Genomic DNA, 16987 nt, shown 5'->3' with positions numbered 1-16987 from the left:
GACAATAAATAGCTCTACTGATAAAACCGCCATGGATACTCGGTTCCAAAGAGCCTCCAGTGACTAAAATGATCGACATAATACACCTTTCTGAGAACAACTCTGTACTACAAAAAACCTTGGCAGAACCCACCTTCAATAAAGTGCTCCGCTCCGTAAATCGCCTTATTAATAAAACCACCCAGAACGCCCCGTTCTGAAGGTTTAGTCATAAGGCGGCTTAGAGCTGGAAATGGGCACTTCCGGGTGGGATTGGAAGTGATTTTCCGTAGGATAGTGTCATTCTTAGTGTGTTATGTGTATCATTTTTTCCCTCTGTACCGCTTCAGAACAGAGTGCCCTTGGCGATTTTATCAAGAAAGCTGTTTATTGACAGGGGCAGGCAATTGACAGTACGTTCAGAAGCAGTTTTCTACGGCATAGCATCATTCTCAATTTGTTGTATTTTCTGTATCATTTTGGTCCGGTGTCTCTTTGGAACCGAGCGTTCTGTGCCGTTCTATCAACAAAGATGCTTATTGCCCAGAATGGGAACTTGAAGTTAGATTTCCTGTGGCATAGTGTTAGTCTAAGTTGGTTGTCTTATGTGGATCCTTTTGGTTCCTGGTACACTTTCAGAACTGATTTTCTGGGTCTTTATTGGTGTTAAAAATGGCTCTGGTCCAGAATGGGTTAATCATAGACTTACAAAAATGTGGGGCAGGAAGGGACATTGAGAAGTCATCAAGTGCAGGCCCCTGCTCGGTGGCAGGATCAACTGACCCTAAACCATTCCTGACAGGTGTTTGTCCAACTTATTTTTAAAAACTTCCAAAGATAGGGACTCCAGGCCGCCTTTGGAAACCTATTCCAGAGCTTAACTACTCCTAGAGTTGGAAAGTTTTTCCTATTATCTAACCTAAACACCCTTGCTGCAGATTAAGCCCATTACTTCTTGTCCTACCTTCAGTGGACATGGAGAACAATTGGTCACTGTCCTCTTGACCATATTGGAAGACTGTTATCGGGTTCCCCCTCAGTCTTCACTTCTCAAGAATAAAAATGCCCCATATTTTTTTTAACCTTTTCTCAGGAAAAGGGATGGGGATGAAATAAATTCACCCAAGGAAACAACTCACCCAATATCTACTCACTCCAAACCCGCAGCCCCCTGCTATCCCCTCACAGCCCTCAGTTCCCTCCATTCCCCACAGCTCTGCCTATTCCCCTCAATCTTGTTCCCCTCCCCTCCATGTCCCTGCTGTCCCAGCTCTGGGCTCCCCCCATCGCACAGCACTGCCGATTCCCCTCAGCAGAAGTTCCCTTTCCCAGTTGTCACCCCAGATATCTATCCTCAAGGTACTGCAGTGATATTAGGCTTGGAAGGGTTCAAATATGTCGATAAATTTGCTAAACGTTGATTTCACTAAGCATGCACAAAGTGACCAAAAATATTTCCGTCGGTAATAATTGAAATATACAGATGGGCAAAGTAAGGAAAATCCTGCTTCTTCAAAGCTATTTACTTTGTATCTTTTGAGATGTGATGTTAGCAATTTGGGTTGTAACAGTTTATAAAATGTTCACTTAGTCTTTTTCGATCTAAACGGACATTTAGATCTGACCCGTCCCCACCTTTCCCTAAAGTTTAAATAAATAAAAGTTAAAGAAAGGGTTTAAAATGAACATGAAAAATATCACTCAAACTGATAAAGAAAGAAACACTGAGTTTTGCCAAGACTAAGTAACGTGCACTCAATGTTCTTTGTGACTCACGCAACTTAGGTCAACTGTGACCAACCGTGGCAACTAGAAATAACAAAACCCTATTGCCGCGTGACTATGAGATGGAACCGAGGAACCTTAGGGCAATTTCAGACCCATTCCTCAAGAGGAACGAACATTTCCAGAACTGTCAATAATGATCATAATCCAACCACATGTTGTCAGAACCAGGATCTCACCTGGAGCGGTTCTCACAAGCTAAGAAGGTTGCAGCATGGGCAGGATTTCAAAAGGAAACCTCCAAAAGTCTGCAGATGCTACGTGGAGGGGCGCTGTCCCCAGAGAAGTCGGTGCTGTTCTCCATGTCCCAGCAGGACACTAGGGGGCGCTGTTCAGAAGGAATGGGGACACTCAATAGGGAGTCTTCTCTCTTTGCAGTCAATGCAGACCCAGATGTCCCAGCCTGGTCCTAGGAGGCACTAGGTGGTAGGGAGCAGGGCTCGGTAGGAGGTGATCTCCCCTCGAAGTCAGTGCTAACGCCAATACCCTAGCATGGTGTTGGGGGCGCTGTGCTGCAGTGAGTGGGGGGCTCACTAGGGGGTGTTCTCCCCTTTACTCTTGGGGCATTCTGCACCAAAAAATAAAAATTCTGCACCAGAAAACTAACAATTCAGTGCAAAATATTTTAAAATTCTGCAAAATCATGCATATTTTACTTGGCAAAATAACACAATATAATCACACCTGTTTCAACTGTTTTGGTAATTTCTTTCAAAATACCTGACGCCAAGTATGTCTGTAGCAATACAGACAACTAAAAAGATTCAGGAAGTGTTTTCTGATAAATCTATTTCTTCCTAGGCATACTAATACACAACTCGGAGTAATAATTCATTTACTCTACAATACAGAGATGTATTTCTCAGCCCCCTCAGAACCAGTGCAAAGGCTTGGGGGAGTCGGGGTCACGGAGGTCAGAGGGAGAGGGAAGTAATTGCTGGGAAGGAGCCTGGGTGTGAACATGGAGGGTTGCTGGGTGTGGGTGGGAGAAGTTTAGAACAGGTTTGGGGTGGGGAGGGATTCTGCACCTTGGCTCCAGACCCACCTGGCTGGCACAGATCCCACCCCCCTTTGTGTTTGCAGAGTCCAATGAGGACACAGATTTGAGGATAAATAAGCCCCAGTGGCTGCTCCCTGGCTGATATTCTCAGCATTGGAGGCTTCCCGTTTCCCCAGCATCCCCCATTCACCTTTGTGCTGAGCTGTGAGACACAGAGAAAGCCACAAAGCCGCAATTGCACCAAGGAGAAAGGCAGGTGGGTCTGTGCCACTGGCGAGCTAGGGACAGAGGGGCAAAGGGAGGGAATGAGGTAGAAAAGCAGCTGGAATTGGGATCACTCTAGGTAATTACCCATCTACTACCCTTTCCTCAGACCCCATTCTCAGACCTGAGAATAGAACCCAGGAGTCCAGACTCCCAGCCCACCCCCACTCCCCGCTCTAACCCATTAGAGCCCACTGCCCTCCCCGAGCTAGCGTCATGCCTGATGCCAATCTGGAAGTTGAGCAGGAAGCCAGAGAATGCGTGGTACACACCAAGGGGCTCTATTTGCTAACTGGGATCTAGTCTGAAGTACGGAGCTTCCTTCTGATGGCTGTAATTAGGTGGCTGGGACTGGATGGGACCCAGAGCCCCCTAGAGGGGAATGACCCCATATCCTGTTCCCGATAACTCCCTCTGGGGCAGTTTCCCTTACAGCTGCCACGATGCTGGGACTCCTCCCCACGCTCCCCTGCCTGCTCCTCCTCTCCCTGACGGGCCCCAGCTCTGGCTCCGATGACGACGGCACTGTGGTGCTCACCACCAGCGGCCCCATCCAGGGCAAGCGCCTCCAGGTCGGCTCTGGCACAGTGACGGCCTTCCTGGGCATCCCCTACGCCGAGCCCCCCGTGGGGGCCTTGCGCTTCCAGAAACCACTTCCCCACCAGCCCTGGAGCCAAGTCCTGGTGACCACCAGCTTCGGCAACACCTGCCACCAGCCTCCACTCCCTGGTTACCCTCAGGCTGATGTCTGGACACCCAAAATGCCACAGTCTGAGGACTGCCTCTTCCTCAACATCTGGGTGCCCCATCACCAGCTTAACAGGACGGCCCCCATTTACGTCTGGATCCACGGTGGGTGGTTCTTCACAGGGGCAGCCTCCCTCGATATCTATGACGGGCGCTTCTTAGCCACCACTGAGAATGTGATCGTGGCCTCCATGAACTACCGGCTGGGGGCACTGGGTTTCCTGTCTCTGCCCCCGGCTGCCCCAGGGAACGCCGGCCTGTGGGACCAGCGCCTGGCACTGCGCTGGCTGCAGGACAATGCAGCCGCCTTCGGAGGGGACCCAGCCCGTTTCCACCTTTTCGGCCAGGAAGCTGGGGCTGCATCAGTCGGCTTCCACCTCCTCTCCCCGGGGAGCCGGCCCCTCTTCACTCACGCCGGGATGCAGAGCGGAGCCCCAACCGGACCCTGGGCTTGGATTTCACTTGAAGAGGCCCAGGAGAGAGGCCAGAGGCTGGGCCAGCTGCTGGGCTGCCCCGATGGTAACAGCACAGTCCTGGTGGGCTGCCTGCAGGGGAAGGAACCCGGTGAGTTCTCCAAACACGAGTTCTCCATCTTGAACCACAAGAAGCAACTGAGGCTGCCCTTTGTGCCGACACCAGATGGGGATTTCCTCCCTGATACACCACCAAGACTCCTGCAGGCTGGGCACGGCCAGAGGATACCTGTCGGGGTTGGTTTCACCACCAACGAAGGCTCCTACATATTATACTTTGCTGCCTCTAGCCTCAACCTGGAAAACGCCAGCTCCATCGGCTGGGAGGAGCTGCTGCAGGTGGTGAGGCTGATAGTGCCTGAGGTGCCAGACGAGGCCATCCAAGCTATGGCACAGTGGTACATCCAGGAGGGGGAGGAGCAGGGAGAGGCACGGTACCGATGGGCAATGGAACAGATCGCTGGTGACTATGTCGTTGTGTGCCCGATACTGGAGGTGGCAAGGCAAGAGGCAGAGGCTGGAAATCCTGTGTACACCTACCACTTCGCCCACCGTAGCAGCGGCTTGTCTATACCTGAATGGATGGGGGTGCCACCGGGCTCTGAGATTCCCTACGAGTTTGGGACCCTGTCATCCGTGGTAGGATCCAATTACACAGAGGCGGAGGTAGTGCTCAGCCACAGGGTGATGTATTACATTGCGCTGTACGCCTGGAGCGGGTAAGGGAATCCCCCACAATCCTCTTGTCTCCCCGATCCAGACCATGAGAGCAGCTGTAACTCTTTGGCCAGGTGTCCGCCACATCCAGGAACCCCCGGCTCAAAGACATGGCAAAGAAGGGGTCTTTGAAAAACAGATAATCTATTTGGGTGAACCCCCTGACCCAGAGCTGAACTTCCTTCAGGGAGGTAAAATCTCAGCCCCCTGGTTCCAGGTTAGGGATAATTCCCTTCTTCCCACATCAGTATGTCACTGGCCCTGCGAACACACACAAGGAAACAAGGTTTTCAGCTAGTGGTGAATGATCTCAAAGCTCTGCCTGCCCTTTCCCAGCCCTGCCACACAAACTCAGGGGAGGTTTATGCTACAAACACTATTCAGGCCTGGCTACATCAGCTCATCATGTCGATATAGCCTGCAGCAGCAAACGGGGTTGCTCCAGTAGTTGGGAAGAATCATCTTCCCAAAAAACAGGAGCTACAGTGACAAAAGTATCTTTCCATCGGCATAATACAGCTACCCTACGGGCTAGGTCAGCATAGCTGTGACAGTCAGGGGGGTGGTTTTTTCTCATCTCTGCTTAAGAAAACTGTGCCAATATAATTGTTATGCATACAGTAGAGCATAGATAAAAAGACATGCTCCCTTGCAACAAAAATAAGCAAGCAAACCCCCCAAAAAACCCTCTTCAATATTCCCCATTCTGGTCCTAATCACCCAGCATGGGCTAATTTCTTCCCAGATTAGGGAAGGGAAGGCAGCTGTGAAAAAACAAAAACTTAATATACCACAAATGGAAGAAAGGAGACGTTTATAGTAATGAGTATAAATCAGACATTAGAAATTGTAGAAAATTGATAAGGGAAGCAAAGAAGCATATGGAGAACTCTATAGCCAGCAGCATTTAGGACAATAAGGAGTTCTCTGACGATATTAGGAACAAAAAGAATCCTCACAATAGAATTGGTCCATTACTAAATGGAAATGGTAATGCAGAAAAGGCAGAAGCATTCAATAAATAAATCTGGGAAAAAACAAATGATGCACAAATAATGTAGTCTCATTCCATGGTAATGATAACACTCTTTCCATTCCACTAGTATCTCTGGAAGCTTTTAAACAGAAGCTACTAAAGTTAGACATTTTTAAATCAACAGGTCCAGATAATTTATATCCAAATGTTTTGAAAGAGCTGGCTGAGGTACTAACTGGCCTCTTAACACTGATTTTCAGTATATTGTGGCGCACTGGGGAAGATCCAGAAGATTGGAAGAAAGCTAATGTCATGCCAATTTATAAGAAGGTTAAATGGGATCACCTGGGTAATTATAGGGTGTTGATAAATTGGAAAGGGTCCAGAGATAGGGTGACCAGATGTCAAAACTGAAGTATCGGGATGTGGGTGGAGGGTGGAGGGGAGAGAGAGACTGTGCACGGGAGCCTTTGCTTGTTTGTCCAGTGTCCCGACCTAACATCAATCGGGACACGGGACAAACAAGCAAATATCGGGACATCTGGTCACCCTATTCAGAGAAGAGCCACAAGAATGTCTAAGGGATTAGAAACCTTGCCTTGTAGCGATAAACTTAAGGATCTCAATCTATGTAGCTTAGCTAAGAGAAGTTTAAGGGGCCTATAAATACCTACTTGGGGACCAAATCTTTAATAACTGGTCTTCAGTCTAGCAGAGAAAGGTCTGACATGATCTAAAGGTGGGGAGCCAAAGCAAGATAAATTCAGACTTCAAATAAGGTATGAATGTTTGACCGTTAGAGTAATTAATGATTGGAACAATTAATGATTGGAACAATTTTCTAAGGGTCATGGCAGATTCTCCATCACTGATGATTTTAAAATTAAGTTTGGCTCTTTTTATATAAGATCTACTCTAGGAACTGTTAAGGGGAACAACTGTGGCCTGTATTATACGGCAGGTTATACTAGATGATCACAATGGTCTCTTCTGGTCCTGGACTCTAGGGAGGGCCACTCTCTCGCCCCTCCCCCATGTGTTCGGACACATACCCTGTTCACATCCCCGCAGTCCCACAACCAATGGGACACAGACATGAGGAAATCCCTGACTGTGCAGCTTTGGGCACTGCATGGAGCACCTGGGAGGTCTGCAAATTACAGCTACCAGCTGCCTGCCTCCAACATCATTCCTACAGGCAACATCCCTGCTAGTTGCCCGTCTTCATGTTCAGGGAGGCCATCTTAACTGAGGGCTAGTCTACACTTACCTGCCGGGTCGACGCGGTGAGTTCGACTTCTCGGAGTTCGAACTATCGCGTCTAATCTGGACGCGATAGTTCAAACTCCGGAAGCGCTCCCGTCGACTCCGGTACTCCACCACTGCAAACGGCGGTGGCGGAGTCGACCTTGGAGCCGCGGAGTTCGGTTCCGCGGCGTCTGGATGGGTGAGTACTTCGAAATTGGGTACTTTGTAGCTGAATTTGCGTACCCTAGTTCGACCCCCGTTCTTAGTGTAGACCAGGCCTGAGGGTAGTCATTGGCTTCTGTCCCTTTGGAAACCAGGGGGAAAGGTAGCCATCTTCCTTGAGGGCAGCCTGTGGCTTCTGCCTCCTTAAGAACAATGGCGAGTGGTGGCCATCTTTCCTAGGAACAACCTGGCTGCCATGTGCAAGGGCCGTAGGCAAATGGCAGCTGCCTCAGGGCAGCTGGTGGCTTCAATCTCCTTGATCACAGTGAGATAGGGTGGTCATTTTTTGTAAGGGGAGCATCCTAGTTGAAAGGACAAGTGAGAGACGCCATCTTAAGTAAGAGCAAAACTTGACACTCCCTCCCAGTTCAGATCCTCCTATCTATGCCCCCGCATTCCCTATCCATGCCCCCCTCATCCCGCATGTTGCTCTGCTCCCCACACTGGCCTTTTCTGTCTGTGAGCACTAAGGATGCCCATCTTCTCTGAGGGAAGCCTGGCTTCAGTCCCATTGCAAACAAGGGAAAACAGTGACCATCTTCCCTAGGGGAAATCTCATTTTACAAAGAGTCTCAGCCCAATGGCAGCCATTATTACTCAGGGCGGCCTGTGGCTTCAATCTCATGGAGAACAATGGAATAAAGTGGCCATGTTTATAAAGGGCAACCTGTAGCATCACCCCATGTGAAAAGACCGGGAGGCACCACCCTTCTTAACTGAGGGCAGCCTCTGGCTTCACTCTCATTTGCAACAACATGGGATGGCAGCCATTTTGGAAAGAGGCCAAACTTTTCAAGTTGGCTCATAATCACCCCTGCATCCGGGATGTTAGACACCAGGTGGGGCACATTCCTGTCCCCACCAAGCCACAGTACTAACCTCAGTGGGGCATGTTCATTTTCCATGCAGGAAACCCATGGTGGGGGAGGGCAGTGAGAAGCAGTGGCCCGCCTACGACCCCGCAAAGCAGAACTTTGAGCGCATCGCCCTGAAGCCGCCCAAACCTCAGACGGCATCATCCGCCTCGCGCTGTGAATTCTTGGCATCACTGCTGTCAGAGAAACCAAAGGCCCCAGGTGAGCATCAGCGGGATGAGAGGATGAGGGTCCTAGAGGGGAAAGGCCCTGTCTCTCCCCACCCCTCTCAGCCACTCTTGGCCTGGATTGGAGAAGGCTCCCCTCTAGAAGCAAAAGATCCAGGCTCACATTCCCATTTCCATGGGCTCTTCTGGTCTCTTAGAGATGCTCCACTCTCCTGTCTGGGGTAGAACTTGCATATCCTGGCAACTCCAGATCCCGTCGGCTGTGGGCAGCCTCAGGTTCTACCCCATCTTCTGTTGCTCAGCCCCTCTGGGTCAGAGGATGACACCCATGTTTCCTCTCCAAGGTCTCCCCGTGTAGCTCCCATTTCAGGGGAGGAGGCATGAGCTCAGACAGAGGGATTCCCAGTAGGGTGAGTGGGGATTGAGGGAAGGATCATGGACACTGTGGGCTGAGGGTAAGTGGCCTGTAATGACACAGAAGAGAAAGGCGGCAATGAAAGAATGACATGCAGCTGGCTCTGGGGAGGGATGCAGCTGCTGTTTAACTGTGTAAGATGGGGATTCAAGGAGAATCCAATAGCCACTGGGAATCCTGTATGCCAGGGACCCTCTTATGGGAGGCAGAACAGACCCTTGCATGTTGGACTCTGGGGTAACGGATGCTGGGAAACACGGGAACTCCAGCAGAATAGCATCCACTACTGGTAGAATACAGCACTGGGGGGCACTAAATGTGGGGGGACGTCCTTCGCCTGACCCCCCCTCCATGCCACTCTTTGCAGAAAAGCACCCCCTAGTGCACAGAGATTACCACTGATCATAAGGGGTGAGCATCCCATACTGAGCCTGTGCAGCACCTGGTTTTCCCTGCAGGTCTCCTCTCCTTTTTACAAGTAGACCAACCCTCGCATAGTCTGAACTCATCCCGGCTGCTGTTAACCCCACTCATTGTGTGTCCCACAGGAGCCGACGTGCCCAGCGTGGGGGGCCGTGAATGAAGAGCTGAGCAATTACAATCCCCTGAAGGGGGGGAACCCTCCCTGCAGACAAGAGCCTCCAGTTCCTGTTAGTGCCTGCAATTCATTAACGAGGATCCTGCTAATGAACCAGCTGGGAATCCATGGATTGACCCTCCCTCAGCAATTCCTCCATCCCCAGTGCATTAAAGCATATTAAGTCTGGAGACAGAACCCTGGTGTGTGAGGTTGACCAGCTGCTCCTGAGCAGGAGACAGAGAGAGTGTTGGCGCGATGGGAGTTGTGTTGAGTTAATGGGGAACAAAGATTACGTAGCGGGTAAAGTCTGCTCTGGTGTTTGAAGAGGCAAATGACAAAATTCAGAGATCACACTCTGCACCCAAAGATATGGAACCCAGGAGTCCTGACTCCAGCCTCCCCGGTCTAACCAACTAGACCCCAATCCCCTCCAAGTTCTGAGATAGAACCCGACATCTTGACTTCCAGCTCACACGTCTCTAACCTTTAGACCCCTTCTCGTCCCCAGACAGTGGATAACACCCAGGAGTCCTAACTCCCAGCCCCCCTCTTCTCTAACCGCTAGAGACCACTCCCCTCCCAGTCCTTGGGAGAGAACCCAGGAATCCTGACCCCCCACCCTCTGTGCTCTAACCAACTAGCCCCAATCCGCTCCTTGATGGTGCTCAGTGGACTGTGAGGAAGAACCGTACACACCAGGGAGTCTAAGGAAATCGGAGGTTTATTGACGATATTTGTGGGCCATTATACAATACAAGCCACAGAGACAGATCTTTTCTCAGCCAGCTGGCAGGGTCTGGGGAGGAGGCTAAGTGGGGATAGGGATAGGGAGAGTGCCCCACATGCACACAGCACCCTCTCCCCATGACCCCCAGCCCTGCACACATCCCCTCTAAGGGGCAGGGACTCTGTGGTCCAATCAGCCCTCAACCTCCCTGCTCAGGGGCTGGTGGGGTTTGGGACAGAGGCCCTGGTCCACCTCGGGGTTCGGCTGAGCCTCCACAACTCAGTGCGCACTGATGGAAATGACAAAATCTGGAACCAGAGCTCTTGAGAGCATCACGGCCCCATGTCCCTTTCCCCATCCCCTGAACCAGCTGGTTCCCGCCCCTCCTCACTTCAGATCCAGCATCCCCTAGAGGGGAAAGGCCCATGTTCAACCACCTAATCATTGTCCCAGTAACCAGGGCTGGTGGCACAGACCCCTAGAGCACATGAGATTGGCACAACTCTTGCAGAACGGCCATCCCCTGGAAGGGCAAGCCCCCCAGATCCTGACTGCCAGCATGCCTTTCATAAGCCTGGTCTACACTACGCGATTTAACGCCACACCCGTCCACACTAAGAGGCCCTTTATATCGATATGAAGGGCTCTTTAAACCGGTTTCTTTACTCCTCCCTAACGAGAGGAGTAGCGCTAATACCGGTATTACCATATTGGATTAGGCCGCAAATCGACGGTATTGGCCTCTGGGCGGTATCCCACAGTGCACCACTGTGACCGCTCTGGACAGCAGTCTGAACTCGGATGCAGTGGCCAGGTAGACAGGAAAAGCCCCGCGAACTTTTGAATATCATTTCCTGTTTGCCCCGCGTGGAGCTCTGATCAGCATGGGTGGTGATGCAGTCCGAAATCCAAATCCAAAAAGATCTCCAGCATGGACCGTACGGATGTGATCGCTGTATGGGCAGGCAAATCTGTTCTATCAGAGCTCCGTTACAGAAGACGAAATTCCAAAGCATTTTAAAAAAATCTCCAGACAGAGGCCCCAGCAGGGACTCAGCACACTGCATTCTTGGCTGAGCTCCCAATGGCTGTAGTGTCAAACACATTGTCCGCCGTGGTTCAGGGCATAGCTCATCAATTTACCCTCCACACACCCACCCCGAGAAGTAAAAGGGAAAAAAATCATCTCTTGACTCTTTTAAATGTCACCCTATGTCTACTGAATGCTGCTGGTAGACGCGATGCTGCTGCAGTGAATTGCAGCATCCTCTTTCCCCCTCCCAGGTGGCTGATGGTGCAATATGACTGGTATCCATCATCATCATCAGCCTTGTGGCAGACGGTGCAGTGCAGAAGGACTGGTATCCGTCCTCATCATCAGCCCATGAGTGCTCCTGGCTGACCTCATGTGGCTTATCTCACTAACAAGTCACTGTTTCTTATTCCTGCATTCTTTATTACTTCATCATACAAATGGGGGGACACTGCAACGGTAGCCCAGGAAGGCCGGGGGAGGAGGGAAGCAACAGGTGGGGTTGTTGCAGGGGCACCCCCTGTGAATGGCATGCAGCTCATCATTTCTGCGGGATCTGACACAGAGCAGCTGTGCTCTCTGGTTCTTTGATACACTGGTTCTCTAATACACTTGACCCATATTCTAGGCAGGACTGATTCTATTTTTAGATACCATAAAGGAGAGATTGACTCAGGGAGTCATTCCCATTTTTGTCTTTTGCACCCCCGGCCGACCTCGACCAGAGGCACCTATGACAGCAGCAGACAGTACAGTACAGGACTGGTAACTGCCATCTCATTGCCAATTTACAATGGCAGCAGACGGTACAGAACGACCAATAACCGTCTCTGCTATCATACAAAAGCAAATGAATGCTGCTGTGTAGCGCTGCTGTATCGCCTCTGTCAGCGGCATCTAGTACACATACGGTGACAGTGACAAAAGGCAAAACAGGCTCCATGGTTGCCATGCTATGGCGTCTGCCAGGGCAATCCAGGGGAAAAGGGCGTGAAATGATTGTCTGCCGTTGCTTTCCCAGAGGAAGGAGTGACTGATGACATTTACCCAGAACCACCCGCAACAATGATTTTTGCCCCATCAGGCACTGGGATCTCAACCCAGAATTCCAGCAATTGAAGGTGTTTAGAAGAGGTTTTCTGTAGCGTAGCGTTGTTCTCAGTTAGTTGTGCTGTGTGTGCCATTCTGGTTGCCTGAGTGGCTTCAGAACCATGTGCTCTGGATATTTTTGGTGTTAAAATGGTTCTGGCCCGGAACGGGTCAAGGACAGCATGTTATTCGTCTCTTCTCATGACTAAACTATTGCTCTTTAGTGTCTCTATCAGTAGCTGCTGGGTTTTGCATCAATTTTATTGGTTAAAATGCCACTCCGGCTCACTCCGACTTTTCCATGGTCAACAAGGAAAGCGCCAGCAGCTTGTTTGGATCAACAGGAGGGCAAAGAGGATAGGGATAAATGAAATTAGCCCCAGGGGAAATGCCAGCGGACATCTACTCATTCCTGAACCGGAGCCCACTGCTATCCCAATGCTAAGATACCCCTACTGCCCACAGCTCTATTGATGATGTTCAATCCCCACCCACAGCCCCCTGCTGTCCCTGCCCTGGGCTCTTCTCCCACAGCGCTGCTAGTGCCCCTCAGTCATGACCTCCAGCCCTCTGCTATACTAGCCCTGTGCTCTCCCCTTTAACAACTCTGCTGCTGCCCCTAAATCCCACCCTGCATCACTCCCCCTCCGTGTTGCTACCCCAGATATCTGTGTTAAATTGACTGCAGCATTATTAGGCTTTCAAGGATTAGAATATATTGGCAAATGTTACTAAACATTGGTTTCACCGTGCATGCACAACCGAACGAAAAAATAGTTCCATCAATAATAATTGAGATTTACCGATAGGTGAAGTAAGGAACGTGCTGTTTACTTTGTATCTTTTGAGTTTTATTAGCTTCTGAAATGTTAAGTTTTTGAATCTCACCTGTCATTAAATAACTGTCTGCCCCCCAAGCCCCATCATTTCACAGAACCGTGAACATTTAAACGTATAAACATTGAAAACCAGTCTTCAAAATGAACATTGATATTACCCACCGAAATTACAAAGGAACAAAGGTTGAGTTCTGCCAAGCTTAAGTAATATTCACTCCGTGTTCTGCTGTAACTCTCCCAACTTCGGTCAGTCGTGATCAACTTCTGACAACGTTGGCAACTAAAAATAACAAAACCTCTCTTGGCAAGTGAGTATGAGAAGGAACCCAGGGCCCTTAGGGCAATTTCAAATCCATCTCCCAAGAGGAATGAACATAGCCCGAGCTGTCAGTAATGATCTTGACCCAACCACATGTTCTCAGAGCCAGGATCTCACCTGGAGCAGCTGTCATAAGCAAAGCTGGTTCTGGCAAGGGCAGGATGTCTAAACGAGACCTCAGAAAGTCAGCAGGTGCTACAGGCAGGAGGGTAGGGGAGGTCTCACCTGACAGACAATGCTTATTCTGATACTCCAATGAGGAATAAAGGGGCTTTGTGATACAGGGAGCAGGGTGAGAATCTCAGTAGGGGGCAGTCTTCCCTGGCAGTGAGTGCTGGTTTGAAAGCCCCAGTGTGGTGCTAGGGATTGTTGTGCTGCAGGGAGTGGGGTGGGAGCTCATTAGGGGGTGCTCCCCTTGCAGCCACTGCAGACCCCAATGCCCCACTCTGTCATTGTACATCCCATGGCACTTTCTCTCCTCAGTGAGGTATGAACCCTGTTTTCCTGGCAAAATGCCACTTTTAGCTGGTCTATTCTTCCCCCTCCTCTGAAATCCACTTGTGCTTTGTTTGGACACAGGATCCTTCTACAATGAAAGCTTTTGAGATGTTGGGATGAACCAGTATGGGTGCTGTAGGAAGGGTAAGTTTCAGCTGATTGAATACATGCTGGGCCTCAGTAGACCAATGGAACCGGGCATTTTTCTGGAGGAGAATGGTCAGGGGCTCAATTTGTTTTGAAAAGTTCAGGATAAATCATTGATAAAAGTTGGCAAAAACCAGGAAGTGTTGCAGGTCACATATGTGTGGGGTGGGGGAAGGGTGGAGGGGCCGTGGTGGGTCAGCCAAACTTGGAGAGCTTGGGTCCATCTGGATCCCTTCTGCAGATAAGATGAAGCTCAAGAACTCTGTGGAGGCCTGATTAAAGGCACACTTTGCTAGCTTGGTGTAAAGGCCATGTTACCATAAGTCATTGGTCCCCAACGCGGTGCCTGCGTCCGCCACGGCGCCCACCTGGGCATCTATGTGCACCTGTCTACTGACAAGGGAGCACCCCACCGCCAAGGAGTGCAGCCGCCGGACAATCAGCTGCCGAAATGCCACCAAGAAGCGGCAACATGAAGAAGCGTCGCTGCCGAAATGCCACTGCTCGGTGGCATTTTGGCGGAGATGCTTCTTGGCGTTGCCGCTTCTTGGAGGCATTTTGTCGGCTGCTTGTCTGGTAGCCGTGATCCTTGGCAGCATTTTGGTGGCCACTCATCCAGCGCCCACTGCACTGAAAGGTTGGGAACCAGCGCCATAAGTATTCCAGGACCATTCGGACATGAGCGTAGTCGGTCCAGCCTGCCTGCAAAGTGCCTCTCATCTTGTCAGAGCAGGAGAAATAATAATAGATACTGCAGGTCACATACTCTGTGTATGTGTGGGGTGTGTTAAGTCCTTGGGGCAGCCGGTGTAGGAAACAATCACTTGAGGCCAGAGAGCAGACAGCTAACCAAAACCTCCATTTTATTTACAGAAACAGAGAGCTCACTCAGCCGGTTGAAACCGGCTGAGCTATCCCTTAATAGTCTAACTCAGTTGCCATAGTAACAAAACCCATGACAACCAAATACACAACATATTCCTCCCCCCCTAATAAGAACATCCCCTAAATAAAACACACACTAAACTAGAGAAGGAGGGTAGACTGCCTCCATTCCCGGCTAAACCCTGGGGATTATTTTGCCCCATAACCGTGGGTTCGCCCTAACTAAAGATCCAGCCGATGAGGAGGCCTTCTGTCTCTAGGTGGATTCCGGCGAACTTCTGGTGTTGTTGCACCCGAAAGTACTAGGGGCTCAGGGTCCGCAGCACGAATAGGTAAGGAGGTGGTATCAGCTCGTGCTGGGCAAAGGGGTATCTCAGCTGCCGGCAGTAATGGAGGAGAACAGTCAGGAACAGGTGACTCATGATTCGGTGTCTCACCAGGAGGGGTGAAGTCAGACCCCTCAACTGCAGATGGGTCCTGAAGACTGGCATGACCTGGCAACAGCTGATCTACATGTCGCCGCCAGGTAAGATTCTCTGCAGTCCGGACTGTATAGGAAACAGGTCCTGTTTGAGTGATGACTGTGGCCGGGACCCATTTAGCTCTGGAAGTATAATTCCGAGCCAAAACTGGCTGCCTTGGGCTAAAGGTTCGGTCTTTTGCTCTGGGTGCCCGTCTGATGACTTGATATTGCTGCTGATGTTGCACAGTTTGTCTGGGTTCAGAAGGTTTCAGCAGATCAAAGCAAGTGCGCAGCTGTCGTCCCATCATTAGAAAGGCTGGGGAAGCCTGGGTCGTAGCATGAGGTGTGTTTCTATAGGAAAGTAAGAAGGTATCCAGACGCTTTTGAATGGAGTGTTGTCCCTTTGCTGATTTCAAAGCGTTTTTCATTGTCTGCAAAAATCTTTCAGCTAATCCGTTGGTGGACGGATGATATGGTGCTGACGTGATGTGGTGTATCCCATTTGCCTTCATAAAATGTTGAAACTCCTGAGAGACGAACTGCGGTCCGTTGTCGCTCACAAGTTGTTCTGGCAGACCAAAACGACTAAAGAGTCCTCGTAGTTTTTGGATAGTACTCTCTGCAGAAGTGGACTGCATTATAGAGACTTCTGGCCATTTAGAATGGGCATCTACTGCCACCAAGAACATGCTTCCTTCAAGGGGGCCAGCAAAGTCAACGTGAATACGTTGCCACGGGTTTTCAGGCCAGTCCCATGGGTGTAGGGGTGCCCACTGGGGTGCATTCCTCACACCCTGACATGACATACAAGCTTTTGCCTTCTCTTCAATAGCACTGTCCAGTCTAGGCCACCAAAAATAGCTTCGTGCAATTTCCTTCATGCGCACTATTCCACAGTGACCGGAATGTAGCTGTTCTAACATCTGTGATCTCGGGGTGGTGGAATAATGACACGCCTCCCCCACAACAAACAACCAGATTGGACCGATAACTCCGTCCGCCTGGACATGTAGGGAACAAGGTCGGGTGAGCCCGGAGAGGTTTGTCGAGATTTTCCATGCATCACCAGGTCCATAACTTGGGATAATACTGGGTCAACGTGGGTTGCCTTCTTTATCTGAGTAGCACCAGGATCCCACCCTCGTCACCAGTGTTAAGTCCTTGGGGCAGCCGGTGTAGGAAACAATCACTTGAGGCCAGAGAGCAGACAGCTAACCAAAACCTCCATTTTATTTACAGAAACAGAGAGCTCACTCAGCCGGTTGAAACCGGCTGAGCTATCCCTTAATAGTCTAACTCAGTTGCCATAGTAACAAAACCCATGACAACCAAATACACAACAGGGTGGGGGAAGGGTGGAGGGGCCGTGGCGGGTCAGGCAATCTTGGAGAGCTTGGGTCCATCTGGATCCCTTCTGCAGATAAGATGAAGCTCAAGAACTCTGTGGAGGCCTGATTAAAGGCACACTTTGCTAGCTTGGTGTAAAGGCCATGTTACCATAAGTCATTGGTCCCCAACGCGGTGCCTGCGTCCGCCACA

At 50.3% G+C, this 16987-nt stretch overlaps 1 protein-coding gene and 1 pseudogene across 1 annotated transcript; both read left to right on the top strand.

Moving 5' to 3' along the window:
• Positions 1 to 16987, top strand: part of LOC123346349 — a 218890-nt pseudogene that overhangs the window by 42559 nt on the left and 159344 nt on the right.
• On the top strand, positions 3472 to 9657 carry LOC123346352 (acetylcholinesterase-like). Its single transcript, XM_044983696.1, has 3 exons — positions 3472 to 4967; positions 8321 to 8487; positions 9417 to 9657. The coding sequence occupies exons 1-3, from the start codon at positions 3472 to 3474 to the stop codon at positions 9449 to 9451; spliced, it is 1698 nt and encodes a 565-aa protein (XP_044839631.1). The 3' UTR covers positions 9452 to 9657.

Source organism: Mauremys mutica, chromosome 12, assembly GCF_020497125.1.
Source record: "Mauremys mutica isolate MM-2020 ecotype Southern chromosome 12, ASM2049712v1, whole genome shotgun sequence".
Lineage (NCBI taxonomy): Eukaryota > Metazoa > Chordata > Testudines > Geoemydidae > Mauremys > Mauremys mutica.
The sequence above is the reverse complement of the archived record's forward strand: the minus strand, read 5'-3'. Positions and strand labels throughout refer to the sequence as shown.